The sequence below is a fragment of the Mchenga conophoros genome, linkage group LG14 (genome assembly GCF_057382185.1).
Source record: "Mchenga conophoros isolate Kocher_MC1m ecotype Shallow Benthic linkage group LG14, M_conophoros_male_GT1.1, whole genome shotgun sequence".
NCBI classification, from domain to species: Eukaryota; Metazoa; Chordata; class Actinopteri; order Cichliformes; family Cichlidae; genus Mchenga; species Mchenga conophoros.
Window position 1 is genome coordinate 7,696,183 of NC_140539.1, and position 26,092 is coordinate 7,722,274.

Consider the following 26,092-nt stretch of genomic DNA (forward strand, 5'->3'; position numbering starts at 1 on the left):
AACTCTGAACTCCTACAGGGGCTATGACACCAACAGAGTAAATTCACAGACTCCGCCCCCAGCACGGCTCCAATCGAAGCTGAAGTGAAGCCGTTTCAGAACATTTTGCTCTACATATTTGAGTTGTTTGCCATCCTTGGTAAGTCACTTTTTCAAAGATTGTTTCAATTGTTATTAGCTTTTACTTCTGTGGCTCTTTGGAGTTGAGACAAAGCTGTGTGAAAGGCATTAGCCATGTTGCTCGGTGATAGCATAATATTCTGTTTTAGCTAGCTGAAAGGTATTGTTTGCGGGCAAATACCACAGCCTTGAAAAAAAGCTTGCATGTGAATTTTCAGTCAAACTTTTGGTCAAATACACCTAAAACAATGTCTAGAATGTGAAATGTTGGTATAATGGTGCTACTTGAAGCCTGAAAAAAAAAAAAAAAAAAAAAGCAGCGAGCAAACAGCAGTAGCAGACGTCCTGACTGGATTCTACGTTAGCATAGATCCCTCCAGAGTTTTGTGCACACGGTTTAGGTAAAAATGAAAAAGGTTGAGGTTTTACATTTAGTTCAGTATTACCTGTTGCCTGCGTCCTTGTCTTTTGGGAAAATACTTTACACAAGTAATGGCTCAAAGAGGATTCCTTTTTTTTTTTTTTACTGTGCTGCAATTGTTTACTGGATTATTTGTGCCATTAATTAGTGTCAACTAATTTTTATTCGATCTCCGCACAGGATATGCTTGTGAAGATGGAATATGGGGGAGAGCAGAAGTGCGTTGAAGTTCCACAAAGGGATGAATGAAGGACATGCATATTGTATTGAAGAAATAAGTGATGAGAATGCTGTTATTTGCATTTACCAGCTCACCTATGTCAGACCTTTTGATAAACAAAATTCTAATGAAAGTGAGAACATGTACACTGTTACATCTTTCAGAAAATGTTTTGAAATTGTGGTGCACAGTTCAGAATAAATGTTTTTCAAAAACCATTGCATCTTTTTAGTAAATGTTTATTTCCAAAAGAAATTTCTAGAAGTTCAGAACAGTAAAATTCCCGCTTTTTAGAATGAATTAGAAGATAACTCTTACGTAGTTAAACTAAAATACTCTTTGAGAGTTAATATATAAACTCTTAACACCAAGTGTTAAATTATCAACTCCAGACAGATTTGGTGTTTAACACTAAATCAGAGTTAACGTACCAACTCTCCAAAAAGAGTTAAATTAACACTCTCTGGTGTGGACCCATATAGACACTTTAATAGTGTTGAAATCAAATCCGACAGTGTTAATTTGGACATGATGGATTTGCTGTGTATATGAGCATGCAGCGTTCCTAGATTTCTTAGATAGCTCCACCTGTCCACTCCACTGTCGCTCATCAAACCCAAATTCATGTTAGTTAGACAGAAGCTCACTCAACAATGAGTAACATCACGGTCCATTTTTTATTTCACAGAAAGTGCTTGCAAAGTGCAAAATAACCATTTTATTTCGAGGTTTCAGTAAATACATCTATGGATCATTTGTCACAAATATGAACTTAGGTGAAAGGAACAGTTTCATATTTTTAATAGATATACGTGTTTCCTCTTTCAGCCAAGAATTAGATGAGAGAAGCTAAAGTCAGCAGAAGATTTCATTAGCTTAGCACTAAGGCTGATAGCAAGGCTAGTTTCAGTAATGTGTTTGTTTTTGTTGTTTGTTTGTTTTGTTTTAGCCTCTACACAAATTCATCTGACTCCTTTATCAAGGATGCCATTTAGCACATTTTGCCAAAATGTAGACTTGTTTCTTTAATTATGCTGCCTGTTATGATCCGTAGCACGTTTAAAAATGTGAAATATAATGCAAAAAATATCAGCTTTGTTCACTTTGTTCTTAAAGCTTTCACTCGTGTGTATGTAAATGTGGCAGAGGGATTGTTTTTCTTTGTTTTACTGTGGAAACAAGGTCAGATAATGAAGATTTGTCATTCTGATAAAGCCAAAAATGTCAACAAATGAGATCATTGGTATGTTTAAATAATTTATATCAATAAACTCTCAGCCAACTGTCTAGGAAAGGACTGCTTTATTGGTATAGCCCAGGGATTCAACAGACTGCCAGTGCAGACGCTTGATGAGCTTACATTTCATAATAATTCTTTACAGTCACTGCGGGAGTGACAGTCCTCATGTCAGTTAATGATTTCTGTGACTTGATTCACTCTGTCCGATCACAACCCTTTGCAGGCTGCAAGATAACCCTGGTGCAAGAAACCACACTAGTGCACATCCGTGTTGAAGTGTCCTTGAGCAAATCACTGAACCCATTCGCACTGTTTTATGATGCTGACCTCTGACTGCAGATCAGATCAGCAAAGAAAATGATCTTACATGAGGACTGTGATGGCCAACAGCACGCTCAGGAAGTTACCGAGCAAAGCTGCTGAGGCACTAACTGCTCTGGCCCCGTTCTTGTTATATTCAAGGGTTATGTGAACCAAAGGTGGTGTAGTTTGCCCCTCACAGTGCCTTAGGTCAGCACCCACGCAGGCAGCGTAGCCCATGGCATGGGCAATATAGTTCTGCTCGTTGACACCCTGGAAGAGGTGGGCCATGGGTCCACGGGCCAGCACTGCCACATCCTCTCCACTGTGGGTTGTTGTATCTACGGGGACAGCTGCCTGCTGGATGTAGTCTTTAGATTCTGGAGAAGATAAGGATAGAGTACAAATGATTAGTCCTTTCAAAGAACATTAGACCCCATTTACACTTAAAACTGGTTTGATGAATGATATCAGCACCTGACTGGTGCATGGTAGTAGATCTAACATAGTGAATTCTGTGAAACAACGAAGTAATGACTGGGTCTTACTGGTGTCAACATTGCGGATGTCAGGGCGTGCGCCATTAACGATTTTGTGCCCAGGTCCATTGCCGTACATGAGCGTGGTATAAGGCAACATGTCACTTGCCCACAGTGGAGATTTACCTGGAAGACACAAACATTATTTTTGATTTATCTTTCTATTTCTTTCTGCTGTTTCTTTCTGCCTCGGAGTGCTAAACAAACAAAAACACACATCATGCGCACACAAACACAAGTGCGAGGCGGGATTGCTTGATCCCAAGGGTGCTGCGGGAGGTCTAGAGCTTGTTGACGATCTCAGCGTTTCTCTCCAGATGAGCCATTAGCCTGGCGAGTCTCCCCGCTGATGAAGAGCTCAGAGTTTCAGAGTCACATTAATCACTGCTGCACTGCTGCACCGCTGGGAGGAGGAGGAAGAGGGTAGAAAAGGAAAAGGAAAGAGGGAGCGCAAAGGTGTGAAAAGCATGACACGACCACAGATCAATCAATACAGACTCTGAAGACTGATAGTGATACAGTACAGTGATAATATGACTGGTAACAACTGGAGAGAAGGAGGAGCAGCCTCCAAGCCTGAGAAACAAAGTCCCAAACAGCGGCAGCTCCTTGAAGATGAAACATTTTTTTTGTTAGAACAGTGAAACTCTCTGTCTACTCTTGGCAACTCTCTGGACAGTTTTCCTCTGGATAGGTTTTCCCTTTCCCAATTACAGATTGTAGTGAGAGTGGGTTTTTGCAGAGCTCATCCATCTGAATACTGCAGTCAGAGGCGTAGCTGTTTTGACTGACAGACGTATGGCACAGGCTGCCCTAACTTATCACTGTCTGCTGGACTTCACTTTCATAAAGAGGAGTCACTGAACTCCATTCCTCAGTGTTGTGTTGCCATCAGTACCTTTTGGGATCATCTTACTACATATTGACTTATGTGAGACCGTCCAAGAAGTTTTGCTCCAGCTTGCTTTTGCTCCAGCTTGCATACTAGTTACAGTAGACACAACACCAATGTTGGGATGATTCTAGACCTCAAATTTATCACAATCTTTGTGTGCAATTTCAGTACAACAGGCTGCATATTTCATTCCTCAGTCGACCTAAATGAAAGCAGTTTGGGAAATTTGCTGGTCTGAAGCATTCAGGTGTGCGTTACCACAACGTCATGGAGGATAGACATCAGCAATGATCTTTGAGAGATCATTTCTGCTCATCAATCTGGGTTACAAAATCATTTCTAAACTATTTGAAGTCGTTGCGGTCCTGGGTCAGTGGCCCAGTGTCTTGATTTTGTATTGTTGTTTATTAGTCTGTTTTGATTTTTGGTTCATGGTTTATGAGTCCTGGTGTTTCTGTTCTGTGTTTCTTAGCTTGTGTATTCCTCTGCTTCTCATGTCACTCTGGTCCCTGTACTCTGTGTTCCCTCCGTTCTTTGTCTGAGTTGTCTTTGAGTTGAGTCTGTGGATTTCCTGTTTTATTTTGAAGGTTTATGTCTTATGTCAGTGTTCTAGTTTCGTTTCCTCTGTCTCGTTAGCTCTAATTTCTCCCGGCTGTGTTCCCACCTGTTCCTCGTTCCCTCATGTGTATTTATAGTATGTGTGTCCTCCAGTGTTCAGCGTCGCGTCGCGTCCTCAACTTGCTGTGTGTTTTTCTTTTGTGCTCCCAGTCTCTTGTCTTTAGGTTTTCCTAGTGTTTGTTATTAGCTTTGTGTTTTCAGTTTAGGTCTGTTTTTGTGAGTTTATATTTGGAGTTTCTGCCACAGTGGAATAAAGCTGCCTCTTTTAGTTCACTGTGAGTCCAGCGTTTGGGTCCTGTTCTCCTGCCTGCACACAGCACACCATGACAGAAGTCCATCTTCTACAGTGAGAAAGATTATTCACAAGTGGAAAACATTCAAGATAGTTGTCCATTTTCCCAGGAAATTCATCCTGAGTTCAGACAGCAATCCTCACAGAAATAAAAAAAAAATAAAATAAAATAAGAAGAAAGCTCAAGAACTACATCTCACCTCTTCAGACCTTAGTATTCAAAGTTGATGACAGTACAACCAGAAAAAGACTTCATAAGTATGTCTGATTGGAAGAATTACCAGCAGAAAACCTCTTTTTAATAAAAAGAAAATGGCAGCAGCTGAGCTTTGTAAAGTTGTGTCTGAACAAACTAAAGATCTGGAACAATCTCCTTTGGACAGGTGAGATCAAAGTGGAGATGTCTGACTAACATGCACAGCACCACATTTGGAGAAAACCAAACACAGCAGGTGGAGGGGTTATGATTTCCACATGTTTTGTTTCTGGAGCTGATACATTTTTGGAAAAAATATCTACTGAGTAGATACACAGTTTAATAGTTACCACTTGAGTGATGCACCTAAAAGGGACTCAGCTACTCTTCATCTTTATTATATACATCTGTAAAAAAAAAAATTATTCTGTGGTAAGTCAAACTGTATTTTATGAAAAAAAGGACATCTTTCAGGTCTAAAACCTTAAATAAAACAGAAAAGTGAGCAAGAGGAGAGAGAGTTGAAGAGGTAAGGAGCACATAAGATCAATAGGAAAGCCCTTTAAAGGGAGATTAACTGGTGAAAGTGATTGAGAACTTAGAAGGAAAAAAGGTAGAAGAGACGGTGTCATCAGTGTTGTAGATGGTAAATGGAAGACAGAAGAGGGAGAAAGCAGGGGACTGAAATAGAAAGGCAAGCAGGAGAAAGGCTGCCAGTAATGTGTGTTTACCCTGGCTGTAATTGCAGGGAGAGACAGCAGATGAAATGTCAAGCTGCTGGTGGCAGAAGCACACTGAAGCTGTGAGGATACAGGCACTAAGAGGCATCGCGCACACACACACACACACACACAACAGGCACAAATGCTGCCGCAGGTGTCTATTGTCAGAGTGGTTAAACACACCTGGAGGGGGGAATGGAGGCACAGAGTAAAGGTTTGAGGGGGAAAACAGAAAGAATTGTGGAGAAAGCTTAACTTACTGATACACTGACGATTAAAGAAAATCCTAAATTCTTTTTAAGCATTTTTTTCAGCAGGATTTTTTTTTTTTTAGATGAATGAATTGCAGTTCTGTTAATAATTACCCAGAATGCTGTTCCCACGAAAGGGGAAGCCATTGAAGGTAAGAGGCTGAGAGTGGTCAGCCATCACTACAGTGAGAGTTTCATGCTCTTCGGTGAGTTCGAGGCCCTTAGCGATAGCACGGTCAAAAGCAACCGCCTCATGCAGGGCCATGGAGGCCCGCCCAGCATGGTGAGCCTGGTCAATACGCCCACCTGTAAACACAAGGAAGGAAGGGGTTAAACATAACGGAGAGTGATGTACTGCCTTCTGGTCTTGGTTTTAGGAGCAGAAAAATAATTGGAAAAACCAGCATAATTTTAAAAATATCTCCTACATAAAGTGGCCATAATTCCTAAACAGTTCATGTAGTACTTTTATTTAATGTATATGTGATGTATACACACAACGAAAGCATTTTTTTCAAAAAATGTATTTTCCAAAAATGCACTGGGAAACAAACAAAGTCAAAATAAAGCAATGATGATCTATGTGTGTGCCAAAAGATTGATGATCTGACCAATCTGATTGGTCAGATCTGTTTATTCCGATCCAAAATATCAGAAAAAACTAATGCCTAAATTTGTCCAGCGGTCAGTGTGAATAGCTGCATTATGAACAGGTGAATCTGAAAATTATTTTTTAAGCTCTCAATATTCACACAAATTTTACATGTGCGTTGTGCAAAGGCAGAAACCCTGGACATTAGGAGATTACAGTTTCACTGATTCCCAAGAACAGTTTGCAAAATCCACAAATCACTGGATTAAAGTCTCATCAGCATCAAACGACTTGAGCTGCACTTGCCCAGAAGACTTAAAATAAACTTTGAAAGGTTATATTTAGTCCTAATAAACATCCAAACACCTTGCAAGGAAACAGTTAACTATTATTTGAATGAGTTATACAGTCTGTATATTTTCCCCCTGGCAGCAGGTACATTTCAGAGTTGAACCTTTTCTAAAGAGAGAGTGGGTGATTTTTTTTCTGCATTAGCACATCTCCCGCTCCTGTCCTCTCCACCGGCTATATTGGAAAGTAAAGTAGACCCGGCTAATAAGTTGTGATCTCAGCGAGCTGTCAGTGATTGGGCGCACCATATGTCCACTTCTATTTATATATTTGCCTCTTATTTTTAAAGTCATTGTGAAGACACTCAGTGGCACCGTGGAGTCCCCAGGCAGCTGCCTCAGATTAAAAGAGAGATAGACAAGGAGGCCAGAGAGGCAGCCGCGTGGAACGGAAACACACCATCAGCACACACTGCGGCAAACTCATTGAGCTGTATGCAGAATCAGTGTCAACAGCAGGTACACACCGTGCTCTGAGCCAATGTTGTCACTATGGCACAAAGATCAATTTATCCCAACCAAGCTCCTATGTTGTACGCATATTAATATTTCAGCAAACAACAATTACTTAGTTATTTATATATAACTGTCACTTGGGCTGGTTGGGTATGATTATTATGCAATTTAACTGATCCTTCTATTTTTAGTCCTCTCACAGGAATTTTTTATCCAGTGTTTGTTGGATCGAGTGATGCGAATGTGTAGAAAACAGATGAAGCTGCTGTCCTCACCCTCCACTAACAGGAAGAAGCCTTTAGGGTTTTTCTGTAGGATGCGGATGGCCTTTTCTGTGGTCTCGATGATGGACGGATCCGTGCTCGGGTCCCTCTCCTCCTCGTAGCGGAGATCACCAGGTTCGAACAGAGCTGGGGAGGAGAAAGGAAAATTGCGCTATATTTATCAGTGATCAGTGGGGGTGTAGTGGCAAGGAAAGTCCTATTTTCCTCCTACTACTATTACCACTGTTTTCAGCACACAGGAACTGATTAACCACACAGCAGGAGAAAACACAAAATATAGCAGCAAGCAAGCCCTCAGTCCACAAAAAGCACAATGACTGGATCCCTACACTTCCTACACACCCTCAAATACCAAAGGTTTACTGACAGCACCTGGTACTGAAAAAATATATTGGAGCATTTTCTGAAACAGAGCTAAAACCCTGCAAACATTTCAGCTGAATCAGAGTCTACCATTTTTTCTCACTGTCTAATATTTGCTGAAAAATAGTTAAAAAATGAAAGTTGTCCCAGTGTTGAGCTGTTTTTTCAGTGTCGCCTGGATGTTCTTGCTGGACTTTTTGGTAAAGTAATATTTGGATTTGAGAATCATTTTTTAAAATCCTTTTTTCAAATGGAACAAAATGAAAAAAACAAAACAAAAACAGTGTTGATTGAGAAAAGAGTAGGAAATCCAAGAGAGAAAAGCAGAGCACAGTTGGCCCAAGTTGAAACAGTCAGTCAGAGTTTTCTTAAATCCATCATGTGATTTGGACGCACTGGCGACTGTTGACTCCAGAGGGTTAATATTATGTACACTTAGTTAACTGAGTCACTAAATTATGAAGTCGGAACACAGAAAGAAAAGCTCCTAAGGTTAAGGTATTACTTTATTATAGACCTTTTAAAGACCCTAAACAAATAATTTGGATACATAAACCGCAAATAAAAACAAACGTCCAAACTCAAAAAATAAGTGACTGATAGGTTTGTAGCTTGAACCCATCCGCTGGAACGTTGAAGGCAATATAATTACACTGCAAAGCAAGACACAAGTAGGCAAAGTTCTTCATGTTACTCGTGCACGGGAGAAAACCGGACAGACACCGCTCTCTCGTCTGACCCTATTGAGGTTACATGAATATGCATAAGTTCATTAACATATGACGTCTACACACACTTGCCTGTGTGTGTGTGTGTGTGTGTGTGTGTGTGTGTGTGTGTGTGTGTGTGTGTGTGTGTGTGTGTGTGTGTGTGTGTGGACTGCTGATCAAAGGGTCAAACATCCTTGGTCAGGAAGAGGGTAGCCTCCCCCTCACCCTAGATAGATAACACGGTGAGGAAGTCCAGCAGTTCATCTAAACAAAGAGCACTTAGACTAAAACAGACGCAACTACGTTAATCCTACCATAAAACAATAAGACACGGTACGACCTCTCATGCTCCCAAAGTGCTGTGTAATACACACAAAGTTTGCAGACTATCAAGGATCAGAACCTCTACCAATCTACAACTAATTACAAAACTCTAAGCATATATAAGTAAATATTTCTAAGCATAAATGACAATCAACAATACAAATCTAACAGTGACACACAACCATGTTGATGCCTGACTCCACCACCGCTCCATTTAATAGAAACCACGTTTCTAGTTACATGTGAAGCAACAGGGGAATGCGCGAGGGAGCAAAGGAAGGGGAAAAAGAGAAAAAAACATACCCATGAGGTAGTCAGTGGTTTCAGGGTCCACAGCGTCAAAATCTGCTTTATTCCACACATAGTGGGCAACCTGTAACACACAGGAATACATATAACCATGGAGAGTGGAAGCAGAATACCAAAAGTGGTTGTACTTGTTATTAGTCACTGCATGACTCACCGGCAAACAGAAGGAAGCCGCTTCGTGTGCAAAGTAAAGGACACTTAACTGTTCTAACTATGAAACCTGCACCAGGTTTCTGTTCTTATATGATGCAAGTAATCACGTTTCTTATGGGAAAATAGCAGAATATTCATTTTGTAATACATTCACCTCTGGTATCTTTTGGCGAATAAAGTTTAAACAAAAACTCCCTGATACCTTATAATGTTAACGGTCTCCATTACAGTCAGATGCAGACACTGATAAGATCAGTCACACAACTGGACCCTCTTTAAACATATCAGGTCAAAATAAAAATCATCCAGTCCTCAGCAGGTCTTATAATAAATACAAATTTTAACGAAAGCTTGACATATTGTACCGTTTCATTATTTATGCAACAGAAATTTAAGTCAAAAGGCCAAAAACAGTGTGTGACAAACTAAGCACACCCTCGCCAAAAATAGTAAAGTTCATGACAAAACAAGTTTGCCAGGAGAAAACCTCTTCTTTCTAAAAACAACATAGCAGCCTAGCTCAGGTTTGTAAAGCTGCATCTGTACAAACAAGACTTCTGGAACAATGTCTGTTGGTCAGATGGGACCAAAGTGGAGATTTTTCGCAGCACCGCATTTGGATAAAACCAAAAGCAGCATATCATCACCTCACACCAACTGTCAAGCATGGTGGTAGAGGGGTCATGATTTGGATTTGTGTAGCAGTAAGACCTGGGTACCTTGCAGTCATGGAGTTAATAGTGAAATCCTCTGTATACCAAAGTATTCTGCACTTGGGTTCAGTTGTTATGCAATCAATAATCACACAGTATAATATGTCATGTGTTATTGATTAACAGATGTTGTATTTATCTGCTTTTAAGATTTATATTATGTCCTGACACATAAAACTGTAAATTGAAAGAGGGTGTCCTATCTTTTTAATATGACTGTATATGTACAGGTTTTTAGGTCTTCTGATTTCACACCACATCATACTTCTTACTTCTACCTGTTATTATGAGCAGAGGTGTTTTACCTTCCCAGTTTTTAAGTTCTGCCACTCTTTGATCAGGTCACGCCCATCCTTTCTTTCACCGTTTGAAAAGTAGTCTGTGGGGTATTCAGGGTCCTTGGTACCAGTAGGGGTCATGTACTTTCTACCGCCGCCAATGATCACCTGAAAACACATGCACACACACACACACACACACACACACACACACACACACACGCGAACATTTAAATCAAATTCAGCCGTTGAAAAGTTCAATATATACTGTTAAAAACAGAAGCGTACATCAATGTCTGTGTTGTTGATGAGCTGGAATGAGATATCCGTGCAGCCGTCCGTCTTAGCAGAATCAGGCATATCGGCATCACTGTACCACGTCCTGCTGGCACTGTGGGCGTAGCTGCCTGCTGGGGTGGCGTGTTGCACCCTCGTGGTTGTTACGATGCCCACAGACTTGCCTGCAACGTAAACACAGTAGCTTCCTGCTTAACACAGGTTAACAAAAAGCACTCTGCTCCATGCTCTATGAGCAGGAAGAAAAGTCATTAGTCGTTAGTCAAAAACTTTCTCAACTCTGAATGCAAAAGTTATCTTGGTGTGAAGTCTAGTAGATACAGTACTTATTGTCCTTTTAGTACTTAATTATCCTTCATCTGACAGACATTCAAAGTTTATGATCTCAGTCTCAGTGTGATAGCTGCAAGATGAGTGATGTGACGGCAAATTATCAGACACAGATACTCATGGCTTCATGAAGTGGTGATGTGAGATTACAAATCTCTGTCATGTATCAGAGGGATCAAAGTTCTTTATGCTCACTTGGAAAAAGTGTCCTGAAACTCAAAAGTCATTAAAGACATAACAGTCTGTAATGCGCACTGTAGGCGGCAGCAAATGGTTGATTAAACAATTAGCCAATCCACAGGCAATTAATCCAAACAATTAGGACAGCTAATTGTTAGAGCAATTTTTCAAAAATGAAAGAAATATGCTTGCAGGCTGTCAAATGTGAGCACTGAGCCTCACTTTGACACTTCACCATGGGGTTTAGAGGGGAATTTTGACATAGTTTTCTAGACTTGATGAATGAATAAAATAAAACTCCAGCTAATATGTAATTTTAATTGTGCAGGGTTATTACTTAAGAGAAAAAAGCAAAGATATCAGTGAAGAAAAAGCCTCCTGTGATGCCTCAGAGTTACAGTGGGGCAAAAAAGTATTTAGTCAGCCACCGATTGTGCAAGTTCCCCCACCTAAAATGATGACAGAGGTCAGTAATTTGCACCAGAGGTACACTTCAACTGTGAGAGACAGAATGTGAAAAAAAAATCCATGAATCCACATGGTAGGATTTGTAAAGAATTTATTGGTAAATCAGGGTGGAAAATAAGTATTTGGTCAATAACAAAAATACAACTCAATACTTTGTAACATAACCTTTGTTGGCAATAACAGAGGTCAAACGTTTACTATAGGTCTTTACCAGGTTTGCACACACAGTAGCTGGTATTTTGGCCCATTCCTCCATGCAGATCTTCTCGAGAGCAGTGATGTTTTGGGGCTGTCGCCGAGCAACACGGACTTTCAACTCCCGCCACAGATTTTCTATGAGGTTGAGGTCTGGAGACTGGCTAGGCCACTCCAGGACTTTCAAATGCTTCTTAGGGAGCCACTCCTTTGTTGCCCGGGCGGTGTGTTTTGGATCATTGTCATGTTGGAAGACCCAGCCTCGTTTCATCTTCAAAGTTCTCACTGATGGAAGGAGGTTTTGGCTCAAAATCTCACGATACATGGCCCCATTCATTCTGTCCTTAACACGGATCAGTCGTCCTGTCCCCTTGGCAGAAAAACAGCCCCATAGCATGATGTTTCCACCCCCATGCTTCACAGTAGGTATGGTGTTCTTGGGATGCAACTCAGTATTCTTCTTCCTCCAAACACGACGAGTTGAGTTTATACCAAAAAGTTCTACTTTGGTTTCATCTGACCACATGACATTCTCCCAATCCTCTGCTGTATCATCCATGTGCTCTCTGGCAAACTTCAGACGGGCCTGGACATGCACTGGCTTCAGCAGCGGAACACGTCTGGCACTGCGGGATTTGATTCCCTGCCGTTGTAGTGTGTTACTGATGGTGACCTTTGTTACTTTGGTCCCAGCTCTCTGCAGGTCATTCACCAGGTCCCCCCGTGTGGTTCTTGGATCTTTGCTCACCGTTCTCATGATCATTTTGACCCCACGGGATGAGATCTTGCGTGGAGCCCCAGATCGAGGGAGATTATCAGTGGTCTTGTATGTCTTCCATTTTCTGATGATTGCTCCCACAGTTGATTTTTTCACACCAAGCTGCTTGCCTATTGTAGATTCACTCTTCCCAGTCTGGTGCAGGTCTACAATACTTTTCCTGGTGTCCTTCGAAAGCTCTTTGGTCTTGGCCATGGCGGAGTTTGGAGTCTGACTGTTTGAGGCTGTGGACAGGTGTCTTTTATACAGATGATGAGTTCAAACAGGTGCCATTCATACAGGTAACGAGTGGGGGACAGAAAAGCTTCTTACAGAAGACGTTACAGGTCTGTGAGAGCCAGAGATTTTCCTTGTTTGAGGTGACCAAATACTTATTTTCCACCCTGATTTACGAATAAATTCTTTACAAATCCTACCATGTGGATTCATGGATTTTTTTTTCACATTCTGTCTCTCACAGTTGAAGTGTACCTCTGGTGCAAATTACTGACCTCTGTCATCATTTTAAGTGGGGGAACTTGCACAATCGGTGGCTGACTAAATACTTTTTTGCCCCACTGTATCTCAAGAGGTGCCGGGCTCCAGGTGAACCTTGCTGCTAGAAACTGCGTGGAAGGACACGACCGTTTCCAAAATGTTTTTTACAACATTAAATAGAAGCGTCTTCAAAAAACTGGTTCTCTGCAACATTCGCACCTGAGCATCGGTCTTTGGCATAGCGCTGGGGTCATGGCCATGACACTCTGCCTGTGTGCGTGTCATGAGATATTTATGGATGCTGATAACACTGGAACACGATAACAGTCAAGGTGCTTTCCCGTGTAGTAGATTATGCTGTGGTGGAACCTGAGGCTGCGAGCTGCTGTTGCTCCCTGCTCCCCGGTGGCCCCTGTAATACCACTCTGACAGGGCACTGCAGCTCACAGCAGAGCGCTCAGCTGTAAAATCAGGTTTTGTTGAGGCCGTGTAAGACCTGGGGGATTTTCTTTTGACAGAAGCTAGAACCTAAATGTGACACGCAGGGCCATGTCAGGTATCTGCCTGTTCTTTGTACAAGAGTCACACAATCCCATTTGTTGCTTCAATCACGGCATCTTTTAAATTCTTATCCTCTGAGTGTCATCTGTGCAGCAATGAGTTGCACTTGTTCACATGAGCCTATTGCCATCTGCTGAATATCACCATTACCATTAGTCTGTTTTATAAATCATTTGCTCATTATTATACATCACGTAAGCATTATGGTGAAATGTTATGGGCTTTTTCGCTTTAATCTTGTGGCATCTTGTTTTTAAACATCAGTTAAATTCTCATTTAAAGGTATTTTCTTACATTTACAATCATCTGCCACTAAATGTCGTCTCCGCCGCTGAATTTCCCGTCAACAAAAAAGCTGCAGCAGTGTTTTCTGAAGCATGTCAATTGAATAAAAATGCTAATTTAAATGTTTTTATGCTCTGCTTTGCGGTTCTCATCACCCACATTTTGTCATTTTTATGCAAATGTTTCTGTTTCCATTTTTCCGCCTCTGGCATAAAAAATATGGCGTAACCTTTTTTTAATTTCACTTACAAAGCTCTGACTGGCTCAACAGTTTTTCCAATTCAAATAAGCTTCATGGAGCACAGCATAAAACTTTTTTCCCCCCCAATTATGTTTCAAACATTCAGAATAGCTAGCCATCTTATGTTTCTTTTTTTTCATTTGACACATTCAACTAACTGCAGTAAAGTAAGCTTTTTGGTATGATAATGATTAAAAACAAAGTAGTATAGTTCTGTCGTCTTTTGACTCTTTGACCCAGTTAGCATCCAAACTGCTGCATACACGTGACTATTGTTCCGCATGCTCTGATGAAGGCAAGAAGTCCAAAATATTAGCACGTTTGTTGACATGGTCAGAATAAATAGGTGAATTTTAAATTTGCCCATTTTTCCCTCAGGTTTTGTGCTACAATCTTTATACATTTGGGCATTAAAGGATGTACTAATACTCCACTACTACTGCTTGGAGTTTTAGTCTACAGATGAAAAAATTCTTTTTAAAGATTCAGTTAATGACATTTCTTGTCTTCAGTGGCTCACCAGCATCTTTGGCCCACTTCAAGATGGACGTCACCTCGTTGCCCTTCTGAGTTCTGCATACTCCGTTGCGACCCGCCGCATTCACTCCAACGATGTTCAGGTTGGTTTTCACCCCACACAGATAGGCTGTGGCTGTGGCTGCGCTGTCTGCAACCTGGAAGTCCACACTGTAGGTCTGCACAGTACACACACATACACAAAGACACATTTACCATTTAAATATTTTCAGTATTGTCTCATCAAGCTCCCTTTACTTCTAGGGTTGTGTGGTGGTGCCAGAGTAATTGGGCATCTGGAGATATTTAAAAAATGAAAGGCTTCAAAGTAATTTTCCCTCTTCTGTAGGCACGTAGAACTCTTCCTTTTGTGAGCCATGGTTTCATTGCACCCCACTGAAGTATTTGAAATTCAGTTTTCAGTGCTACTGTGCTTGAGCCATTTTTCACATCTTTATATTTATTAAAACATGTGCAAACATTTAAAATAAGGCAAGCAGCAGCACGGGCAGCACGGTGGCACGGTGGTTAGCACTGTTGCCGCACAGCAAGAAGGTCCTGAGTTCAATTCCAACATCAGGCCGGGGTCTTTCTGTGTGGAGTTTGCATGCTCTCCCCGTGTTTGCGTGGGTTCCCTCCGGGTACTCCGGCTTCCCCCCACCGTCCAAAAACATGCAGCTTGAGGGGATAGGTTAATTGGAAAATCCAAATTGCCATTGTGTGAATGTGCGAGTGAATGTGAGTGCGAATGGTTGTCTGTCCCTGTGTGTTGGCCCTGCGACAGACTGGCGACCTGTCCAGGGTGTACCCCGCCTCTCGCCCTATGACAGCTGGGATAGGCTCCAGCGCCCCCCGCGACCCTGAAAAGGATAAGCGGAAGCGAATGGATGGATGGATGGTTTTTAAAAAAACTGATGAAATTGAAATTCAATTTTTAATATGACCACCTTTATTCTTCCACACAGCCTGAACTGTCTCGGGCAAGCTTATGTTCCTTTTTCTACCAATTGTCCCACTCTGCTTCTGTAATGTTGAGTTCTGGGCTCTGTGTCATGGTGTGTTTGTCTATCCAGGTATGTTTTTACTGCATTGATAATGCGTTTGGGATTGTTATCATGCTCAAAAGTAAAGCCATTACCAATCAATCTTTATTGTATGGTATTCTATGGTAAATCACAATCTGATGGTACTCTTTTGTGCAAATAATTCGATAAATTTTGACAACACTCCCAACACCACTGGTTGAAATCCAGCCCCGTAACATAAAAGAACCTCCATTGTGTTTTACACATGGCTGTAGTCGCTGTTATACCCTCTCCTAACCTTGTTAAAATACACCACCGTAGATACTGAAGATAATTTAAATTAAAAGTTTCAAATTTGGACTCCATATCTGTTACCACTGATTTTCAGTCCAGGTCTTGTACAGGGAGTGCAGAATTATTAGGTAAATGAGTATTTTGTCCACATCATCCTCTTCATGCATGTTGTCTTACTCCAAGCTGTATAGGATCGAAAGCCTACTACCAATTAAGCATATTAGGTGATGTGCATCTCTGTAATGAGAAGGGGTGTGGTCTAATGACATCAACACCCTATATCAGGTGTGCATAATTATTAGGCAACGTCCTTTCCTTTGGCAAAATGGGTCAAAAGAAGGACTTGACAGGCTCAGAAAAGTCAAAAATAGTGAGATATCTTGCAGAGGGATGCAGCAGTCTCAAAATTGCAAAGCTTCTGAAGAGTGATCATCGAACAATCAAGCGTTTCATTCAAAATAGTCAACAGGGTCGCAAGAAGCGTGTGGAAAAACCAAGGCGCAAAATAACTGCCCATGAACTGAGAAAAGTCAAGCGTGCAGCTGCCAACATGCCACTTGCCACCAGTTTGGCCATATTTCAGAGCTGCAACATCACTGGAGTGCCCAAAAGCACAAGGTGTCCAATACTCAGAGACATGGCCAAGGTAAGAAAGGCTGAAAGACGACCACCACTGAACAAGACACACAAGCTGAAACATCAAGACTGGGCCAAGAAATATCTCAAGACTGGTTTTTCTAAGGTTTTATGGACTGATGAAATGAGAGTGAGTCTTGATGGGCCAGATGGATGGGCCCGTAGCTGGATTAGTAAAGGGCAGAGAGCTCCAGTCCGACTCAGACGCCAGTAAGGTGGAGGTGGAGTACTGGTTTGGGCTGGTATCATCAAAGATGAGCTTGTGGGGCCTTTTCGGGTTGAGGATGGAGTCAAGCTCAACTCCCAGTCCTACTGCCAGTTTCTGGAAGACACCTTCTTCAAGCAGTGGTACAGGAAGAAGTCTGCATCCTTCAAGAAAAACATGATTTTCATGCAGGACAATGCTCCATCACACGCGTCCAAGTACTCCACAGCGTGGCTGGCAAGAAAGGGTATAAAAGAAGAAAAACTAATGACATGGCCTCCTTGTTCACCTGATCTGAACCCCATTGAGAACCTGTGGTCCATCATCAAATGTGAGATTTACAAGGAGGGAAAACAGTACACCTCTCTGAACAGTGTCTGGGAGGCTGTGGTTGCTGCTGCACGCAATGTTGATGGTGAACAGATCAAAACACTGACAGAATCCATGGATGGCAGGCTTTTGAGTGTCCTTGCAAAGAAAGGTGGCTATATTGGTCGCTGATTTGTTTTTGTTTTGTTTTTGAATGTCAGAAATGTATATTTGTGAATGTGGAGATGTTATATTGGTTTCACTGGTAAAAATAAATAATTGAAATGGGTATATATTTGTTTTTTGTTAAGTTGCCTAATAATTATGCACAGTAATAGTCACCTGCACACACAGATATCCCCCTAAAATAGCTAAAACTAAAAACTACTTCCAAAAACATTCAGCTTTGATATTAATGAGTTTTTTGGGTTCATTGAGAACATGGTTGTTGTTCAATAATAAAATTATTCCTCAAAAATACAACTTGCCTAATAATTCTGCACTCCCTGTATAATTTGGCATAGCTTAACTATTTTTTCCCATTTCCCTTCCCCAAGAATGGTTTCTTCCACCCTTCCACTGAGAGCATTTCTGATGAGGCTTTAGTGAACAGTGATCATCTTAAATTAGAAACAAATGGTCCTTTAACAAGGATATTTTTCCAGTTACAGACAGAAAACAGCTGGCTTAGCTGTAGCTAAGACTAGCCATGGTTCATAGCTAGCTTTACAATTAACAGTTAAAATTCATACACTGTGGCTTGTTTTGCTATAGAATAGCCCTTTATTGCCATTGTATGTGTATATAAAATTACAGAAGAATATACAATTGTCTACTCTAGTTTCTTTTAAAGAAGTTTACGGTGCACTAATTTTCTATGGCACAATAGATGTTTGTCTGACAACAAAGGCTATTTTTTGTTTTTAATGTCCCTACACACTATTTTCCTATCCTTACCTTTCCTGTCACTGATTTTTGATCCATCTCCCTGAAATTAATATCCTCCATTTTTAAGAGGCAGAAAAGTCCCTTTTGTCACTCACGTGAAAGTCCACAGTTTGAGCAATACATGTGACAGTGTTTTCTGCTTAAGTTGTTTTATTTTTAATATGTTTTTAATATAAAATATTGTATTAGTTGATGTTATTATTTAGGGTAAGGCATTAAGTCTAACAAGTTACAGGCTTGTATTTCTGGTTAGAAGAGTTACAGCCACCTGCTAAAGGCTTTCCAAAACACGTGCTGTAGACACAAGTTCCAACTGAAATACATTAGTTTAATAATATATATTAGTTACTATGAGACCAGTCTGACATAAGGCCCCTCACACAGAAACTGTATGCCTACAGGGCTGATTGCATTCATATTCAGTACTGAAAATCTAAAATAGGGATGCCAGACTCATTTCCATTGTGACCAGTGAAATTCCTCTTTCTGTCAGTGTAAAAAAAAGTTTAATTATAGAATTAATCATTGAGATATCTTAATATAAGAAAAAGAAGTGCGATTTCAACAGGACATTTCAGTTTTTCTACATAATAAAACATTGCTGCTGCAGTAAATGAAAGAAATCTGTCACCCCAACTCTTTTGGCTTAAACTGTAAGAAATCAATGAGTAAAATTACAGAAAAACTTCTGGCAGCTCATTTAATCTTCTGTAATTATAAATCAGAAACTCTTTTTTTGATATCTCACAGAAAGAAGTGAAAAAATAGGAACTTTTCTGTTCTGTCTTTTCTTAATTTTCTTCTTTTTCTTAATCTGCTACCTAATTACTTTGGGGTAGCATAAATGGCCCATGGGCGAGGTCAGTAAAGATAAAGCGTTAAAACTAATGAAAATACACTCAAAAGTCCCAAATTCCTTTCTTTATTTTTCTAAAGCTGTGCAGCTGGGCCAGAGTCTGTGTCAGGCTGATTCTGGCCCCCGGGCCTTATGTTTGAAACCACTGATCTAAAGATAGAGGATGATGCATATACTTAAATGACTTCATCACATGTCACACTTGTTTTGGGAGCACCCATAGTTGTACTGTGGCTGACGCAGCAGCTATATGGTACCATGGGTTCCTCTTTTTATATCATAATTATGTATCGATGTGTGTGTGTGTGTGTGTGTGTGTGTGTGTGTGTGTGTGTGTGTACCTTGGCCAGCCCCACATTGGGGAAGGTGTCCATGGTCATCACTGTCTCCTCCCCTGGCTGGTTCTCCAGCTGTCCCTTGAGAATACGAGCTGCTGTGAGGGTTGTGAGTCCCATACCTGAGGCCCACAGACACAAGTTCACACACTGTAGCTTTGATAAACACAAATAACTCCCTCCTGCATCTTCTTGTATTCCTTTAAAATATTTGTTTTCTATGCTGTAAATTGGTGGCTGAGCAAACAGAGCAGACAATGGATCTATGTATATAAAAAAGTAATTCAAGCACTCTTTACTTATTCTGCTTGTTTTAACTGTTCAGCCGAGTGAGGCTGTCTAATGATATTCGTGCAAAGGATTGACAGTGTTGTGTAACCTACCATCTCCAAGGAAAAACAGGATGTTCTTGGCAACGTTGGTGTTCAGCTTCCTGTCTAGTGCTGCCTGCAGTGTCTTCCTCGCCTGTGACCTCCAGAACTCTGAGTTCTCTTCCTCAACTTAAGGCAAACACAGGAGTCAGAGTGGTGTTTAAAACATCAGTTCAAACAAAAATATGCACTCAACACAAGCACCAGCTTACCTTTTATTGAAGCTTCTCTTACATATTGGAGTTCATCTGATCTTGATGCTGGTTGCTTTCAGACAAAACTATGATATAACACTTAGCATTTCCTACTGTAGCTGGAAATTCAAAGTGTTCTCACAACTGAAGTAAGTACACTAAAATAAACCAGAGATGGAGCGGACAGCAGGAAACAGAAAAAAGCTAAATTGTACATACCATAATAATTACTCAGTAATCGCTCATTACCTTTAAATTGGAGATATATGGGCACATAGAGGGGCCTTTTAAGCAGTGCACATTCATTATATTAAAAGGGTAACTGATAACTATAGATGAAGCTGCTGCTTAAAGACAGTTTATGTCTGGAGAGTAAATGTTTGGAGCCTATATTTGTTTCATTATACAGGATGGGCCATTTATATGGATACACCATAATAACATGGGAATGGTTGGTGATATTAAAGTCCTGTTTGTGGCACATTAGTATATGTGAGGGGGCAAACTCCTCAAGATGGGTGGTGACCATGGTGGCCATTTAAAAGTCGGCCATCTTGGATACAACTTTTGTTTTTTCAATAGGAAGAGGGCCATGTGACACATCAAACTTATTGGTAATGTCACAAGAAAAACAATGGTGTGCTTGGTTTCAACGTAACTTTATTCTTTCATGAGTTATTTACAAGTTTCTCTTTGTTCACAGCCATTGACATGTTGAAGAGGTTAACACGTGAGGAGCGGATCGAAATTGTGTTGATATCTGGTGAACGAAGTAACCGGGTCATTGCAGCAGATTTCAATGCAAGACACCCTACGAGACCACCCATCTCCCATGCTACAGTTAGCAAACTGCTTGCTAAGTTTCGTGAAACTGGATGCAAGAAAACTGTCACTAATGAAGAAACATCAGTGGCTGTCCTAGCTTCATTCAGCAAGAGCTCACAGCGTAGCGCTCACCGCATGTCATTGGAGAGTGGAATTAGTCGAACATCCCCTCGGCGGATATTAGCTACTCACAAATGGCACCCTTACAAACTCCAGCTACTGCAGCATCTCAACGAGGATGACCCAGATCGGCGCACAGAATTTGCAAAATGGGCAAAACAAAAATCGGAACAGGACCCTCAGTTCACGCAGAAGAGTTTGTTCAGTGATGAGGCAAACTTTTATGTGAATAGTGAAGTTAACAAACAAAAGCACCGCTATTGGTCTGACACTAACCCACATTGGATGGATCCCTCCAAGACTGTTGGAACAACAAAAGTGATGGTTTGGTGTGGTATATGGGGACAACAATAGTGGGTCCATTCTTCATCAATGGAAACCTCAAGGCCACTGGACATTTGAAATTGCTACATGATGATGTGTTTCCCTCTTTATGCACTGAAGCTGGCACGTTCCCTGAGTTTTTCCAGCAAGATGGTGCACCACCACATTATGGGTTCCAGGTCCGAGCATTCCTAGATGAACAGTTTCCTGGAAAGTGGATTGGTCGTCGTGGGCCAGTTGAATGGCCCCCAAGCTCTCCCGATCTGACCCCCTTAGACTTTTATCTTTGGGGCCATCTGAAGGCAATTGTCTACGGTGTGAAGATACGAGATGTGCAGCACCTGAAACTACGGATACTGGATGCTTGTGCTGGCATTTCCCCTGCGGTGTTGCTATCAGTGTGTGAAGAGTGGGAGAAGAGGGTTGCATTGACAATCCAACACAATGGGTAGCGCATTGAACACATTTTATAAGTAGTCAGAAACTTGTAAATAACTCATGAAAGAATAAAGTTATGTTGAAACCAAGCACGCCATTGTTTTTCTTGTGACATTACCAATAAGTTTGATGTGTCACATGGCCCTCTTCCTATTGAAAAAACAAAAGTTGTATCCAAGATGGCCGACTTCTAAATGGCCACCATGGTCACCACCCATCTTGAGGAGTTTGCCCCCTCACATATACTAATGTGCCACAAACAGGACTTTAATATCACCAACCATTCCCATGTTATTACGGTGTATCCATATAAATGGCCCACCCTGTAGTCTAAAAACACCTTTCTTAATAAGAGTTTTATTCTCTGACTCATCCGGCTATTAAGCAATAAAGCCTATTGACTGTAGGAAACTGCCAAAACACTGATGTTTCATACAACAGTGTGTTAACAAAGCAGCACAATCAGGTTCAAGCTGAAACTTTCTCCTGGTTTGACTCAGTTTGTGCTCTTCCGTGGAGTGATTAATACATAATGTTGAGGTTTTCAAATGGCCCTCTTTTCATCAAACAAGAATACTTTGATGAATTTAGACCATTCTGGGCTTGTAATCTACTGATGCTAATGCTCCAGGTACTCAGCTAGATAAAAGTAGCAGAATAATTTTAATATGTACTATCATAATTACAGAATGGATTTTTAAAATGCTTAATCAGCCTTTTAATTGAGTATTACAATGTGTCTTTAGAACAGGAGTGAGGCTCTCTAAAAACGGGCTCCAAAGTACAGATGCAGTTAAAAAAACATAATAAACACATAATGATTATAGATCCACAATCTTAGTTATTTACAAATTTCTGATCAAGTTAATTTAGTTTGACCTTGAAATATGTTTTCCATCTAGCAACGTTCTAAACCTTTGAACTGTAGCATAATTACAGTTTTATCTAAGATGCTTTCCTACTGTGAGTGTTTATAGCGCAACATGTTCCTGCTGGAAATCAGTATCTCACTTCAGGTGTAACTTTAAACTTGGAGAAAACTTCCGCCTAAAATTCCACAGATCACAATCAAAGCCTTGTTCGGCGCATCCTGCAGAGATCACTGTGAGCAGTGTTAGAAAGAAACTCTTTCGAGACTTGAATGTGTGTTTACTGCAGTGTTTGTTCGCAGCAACAGCTGTCACACCTCACTTTAATGCTCTCTTATCTACTGCAGTACATCTCTGTATGCTGTTAAACAGTTATTCTGATACAGTAGTCCATTAATTCACAGTGATTGCTGATAACGGGGAGTTTTGCGGAACTCCATCTGCACTCAAAGTGCTGACTTGCAAAGTTTGGAAGCTCCTGTCAAAAAACAACCGGGGACCATGAAAGGAAGGGTGGAAGGTGAGACATCATTAAGAAGAAAAAAGGGAAAGTGAAAAGAGGGTAAAGACAGAGCCCAAAGGGAGAAGAGAAAGGGACTCAGAATTGGTGGATGATGGAGTTTTAAAGCTTTTAAATAGAGAAGAAGTTTGATTCTTAGGTTAAAAACGGAGAATCATACATCAAACTCAACATTTTCAGGTCACTCTGATGTTATCGTAAAAAGACCTGCAAATCTAATAGTTTGTGTAAAAGCTGCAGAGTGAAGGAATGGGGGGGGGAAAAGCCTGTGTTATGAAGAGGTGCATTTTTGCTTGTGGGTGAATTTCTGCAGCTGTAACACTGGAAGAAAAAAAATGAAGTTCTGGTCGAAGTGGCACTCAAATATCAATACTGAAAGAAAGGACAATGGGAAAACTAATACAAGGACAAGTGGTCTACTTGTTGTGTGCTACCAATAGAAGTTCTGGGTTAGGTTTTTCAAGGTTTTTGTTTAAAGGTAAAGAGCTGAAATCTGAAAGGGTTTGAACAGTGTTAAAGGTCAAAACACTGTGTACTGTTTGGTTCATCAGCATTTGAAGGCAGCAGAATGAATGTACATTTGAAACGTAAATGAAATGCAAGCTTAAGATGGAAACAGTGGAACTGGTTTTTGATTAAACGCAGGTATTGATTCACTTACAATTAAAATGAACTTCAGCTGAAACATTTAAATGAAAGCAGATGAAGTGGGCATGTCAGCTGATGTGTAAAGTCTGAACGCAGTGGAGCAGTTAATTCAGGAAATATCACTGAAGCACTGAAAGGTTTTCAGTTGAAGGTTATAGTGCTTATTGTTGATTTTGTACATGGTGAACGCAGTTGAACAGCCATTTGTAGTGTAAATGCTGAACACGATTGAAATGACATTTAAAGACTGTGTGTGTTTGGCTTGATGTGTGAGCCCTGAGGTTCGGTAAATGTAAAACAATGGAAGCATTAGATGAAGAACATGCAGAGGCTGTTATCTGTCAAGAGTTGAGGTTTTTATTCACTTTTTAAAATGTGTCTCTATGCATAGACAATGGCCAGTGGGTAGAACAGGAAGTCCTGAAGCAAATATTGATTAACCGATATACTCACTAGCTGAAGTGTTCCCACACTGGTTGCAATACAGCAAGCAGTTGCTTAAATGTAAAAGCTGAAAATCAGTCAAACTACCCTGTGACACAAAAAGACTTATGAGCTGAATGGTCAGCAAAGTGTAAGAAACTGGTAAATAAAGTGACATAGGATAAGGTTTGAGCCAGATGTGGCAAAAGTACACACATTCAGTACTTAAGTAGAAGTACAGATACTTCAGCTATTTTTATCCAAAGCTAAACATTGTGCTATATTAATGTAATAATAAAATAACATAAGTAATTTCTATTAAGTGCTCCAGTATTTATCTTTGTGTACAGGCTGTGATCAGCTGATCTGGGACACTGCTGCTCTTTGTGAATATACAAACGGATGTGAGCAGATGCATGTGAGCATGAGTTCTCCTGGCTGATTTCCATTATCTACACTGACAGTACACTGTTTATGCTGTCTTTATGCTAAACAGTATCATCATCCTAACTTCAAATTTATCTTTGCTACATTGGATGTAACCCAACTCTGGCCATCAAATCACCAATCACACACTGTTCTTTACTTTAAATCCATCACAACACAGCAAACTAACCTGTTTGTCCTGGACTAACCTGCAGAGGAGTTTCATGTCAAACACAATGTCACATGTACAGACTCAATATCTGATTTAGAAAACATCAAAGCAGAAGAAAACCCAAAACAAAACTAAAACAAGAGTGCGTTTTCCTTCTTTCCTTACCTGTAGCAATGGATGATCCAAGCACCACCAACAGAAAGAGAGCCAGGAACGACCTTCTTGTGGACGCCATGGCCACGATCGAGATGGCAGTCTGCTCCTCTAAGTCTTGAATCAACTCTTCCACTCTAATAATACCCGTTTCCAATCTAACCTGCTGTCAGTCATATTTAACAGCATGTCATAAATACATAAACACCAATCAACCTGTGGCAGCCTTATATGACCCTTTGAGTGAAAAGAAATGTGTTGTGGTTGGCATGGAGGAGAAATAAGACACAAAAAAAAACATAACAAAAATATACCTGCAGCTTAAACTACTGTAATAATGAACCTATGAATATTTGTGGTCCTTGACTAGAGGACTCATTAAGAGTAGTTTTAATGACACCATTGAATTGAGCGTATACACGGGCATTATTTATGACCCTGTGACAAAGATCAAGGAAATGCATGCGAACATACCAATCAGCAATTGAAAGTTTGTGTGTGTGTGTGTGTGTGTGTGTGTGTGTGTGTGTGTGTGTGTGTGTAATTTCTAACCATAAATGGACTGTATCTGAGAGATAATGCAACAGAGCAATACAGTTATGTAAGTGAGAAAGACAGAGTCCGCCGGGACTGAGCTGAAAGTCAGAAGCACTCAGCCATCTATTTTCCAATGAATACATTAGCAAGAAGGGATATAAGTATCGACAATCATGTTTTATTTGATTGCTTGTCCAAAATTTCCACATCACCCTTCTGAGAGAACAAGAGGTAACATGGCAACCGATGCAGAAAGCGTGTTTTGCATCTTATTCAACAGGTGCCATGCGTCACACAGGTAATTTAATCACATAATGTTCCCTGCAAGTTCACTGATTAGTCAATGAGGCATTAAGCCAAGAATGCAAACCAATTTTAATCTCCTTAATAGGAATGGAAATAAAGTTTTTCTTCTTTCCTTTTTACATTTTTTCAGTAAATGAGAGCAAATGGAGGAAAAAATGTGGAAAGGGGCGTGGCATACAGTTTGTGTGACCTTGACCGATAAGAAAGAAAAAACTAATGTGATTTTTTTTTTAAATAACATTTGAAAAAGTTTTGAAAAGTGAGTCCCAGAAATACTGGGAGCTCAGCACCAAAAGTATGAGTCAGGTATCAAAGTAGGAAAAGATGGTACACCATCAAAGCAAACAAAGTCTGTGAGGCTTCATATTTAATTAAAATATCATTACTGATGGATTCTGGTCAGAAGCCAGAAAAAGAATGAGAAATGATAGTGAAGACACACGAGACCAACAGCATGAGCACGTAAAGCCTCAAATCCGGTTAT

General features: G+C 40.5%; 1 protein-coding gene and 1 long non-coding RNA gene across 2 annotated transcripts; one reads left to right on the forward strand and one right to left on the reverse strand.

Annotated features, from left to right (window-relative positions):
* On the forward strand, positions 1 to 979 carry LOC146559181 (uncharacterized). Its single transcript, XR_014888302.1, has 2 exons — positions 1 to 139; positions 722 to 979. It is a non-coding gene; the product is annotated as an uncharacterized LOC146559181 (long non-coding RNA).
* A 685-nt stretch (positions 980 to 1,664) lies between these two features.
* On the reverse strand, positions 1,665 to 24,930 carry alp3 (alkaline phosphatase 3). The gene is made up of 11 exons (XM_085244990.1): positions 24,778 to 24,930; positions 19,666 to 19,782; positions 19,289 to 19,404; positions 14,679 to 14,853; positions 10,635 to 10,807; positions 10,374 to 10,514; positions 9,197 to 9,266; positions 7,488 to 7,622; positions 5,929 to 6,120; positions 2,850 to 2,966; positions 1,665 to 2,681 (listed from the first exon to the last, which is right to left on the reverse strand). The coding sequence occupies exons 1-11, from the start codon at positions 24,845 to 24,847 to the stop codon at positions 2,365 to 2,367; spliced, it is 1,623 nt and encodes a 540-aa protein (XP_085101116.1). The 5' UTR covers positions 24,848 to 24,930; the 3' UTR covers positions 1,665 to 2,364.
* Positions 24,931 to 26,092: the final 1,162 nt, after the last annotated feature.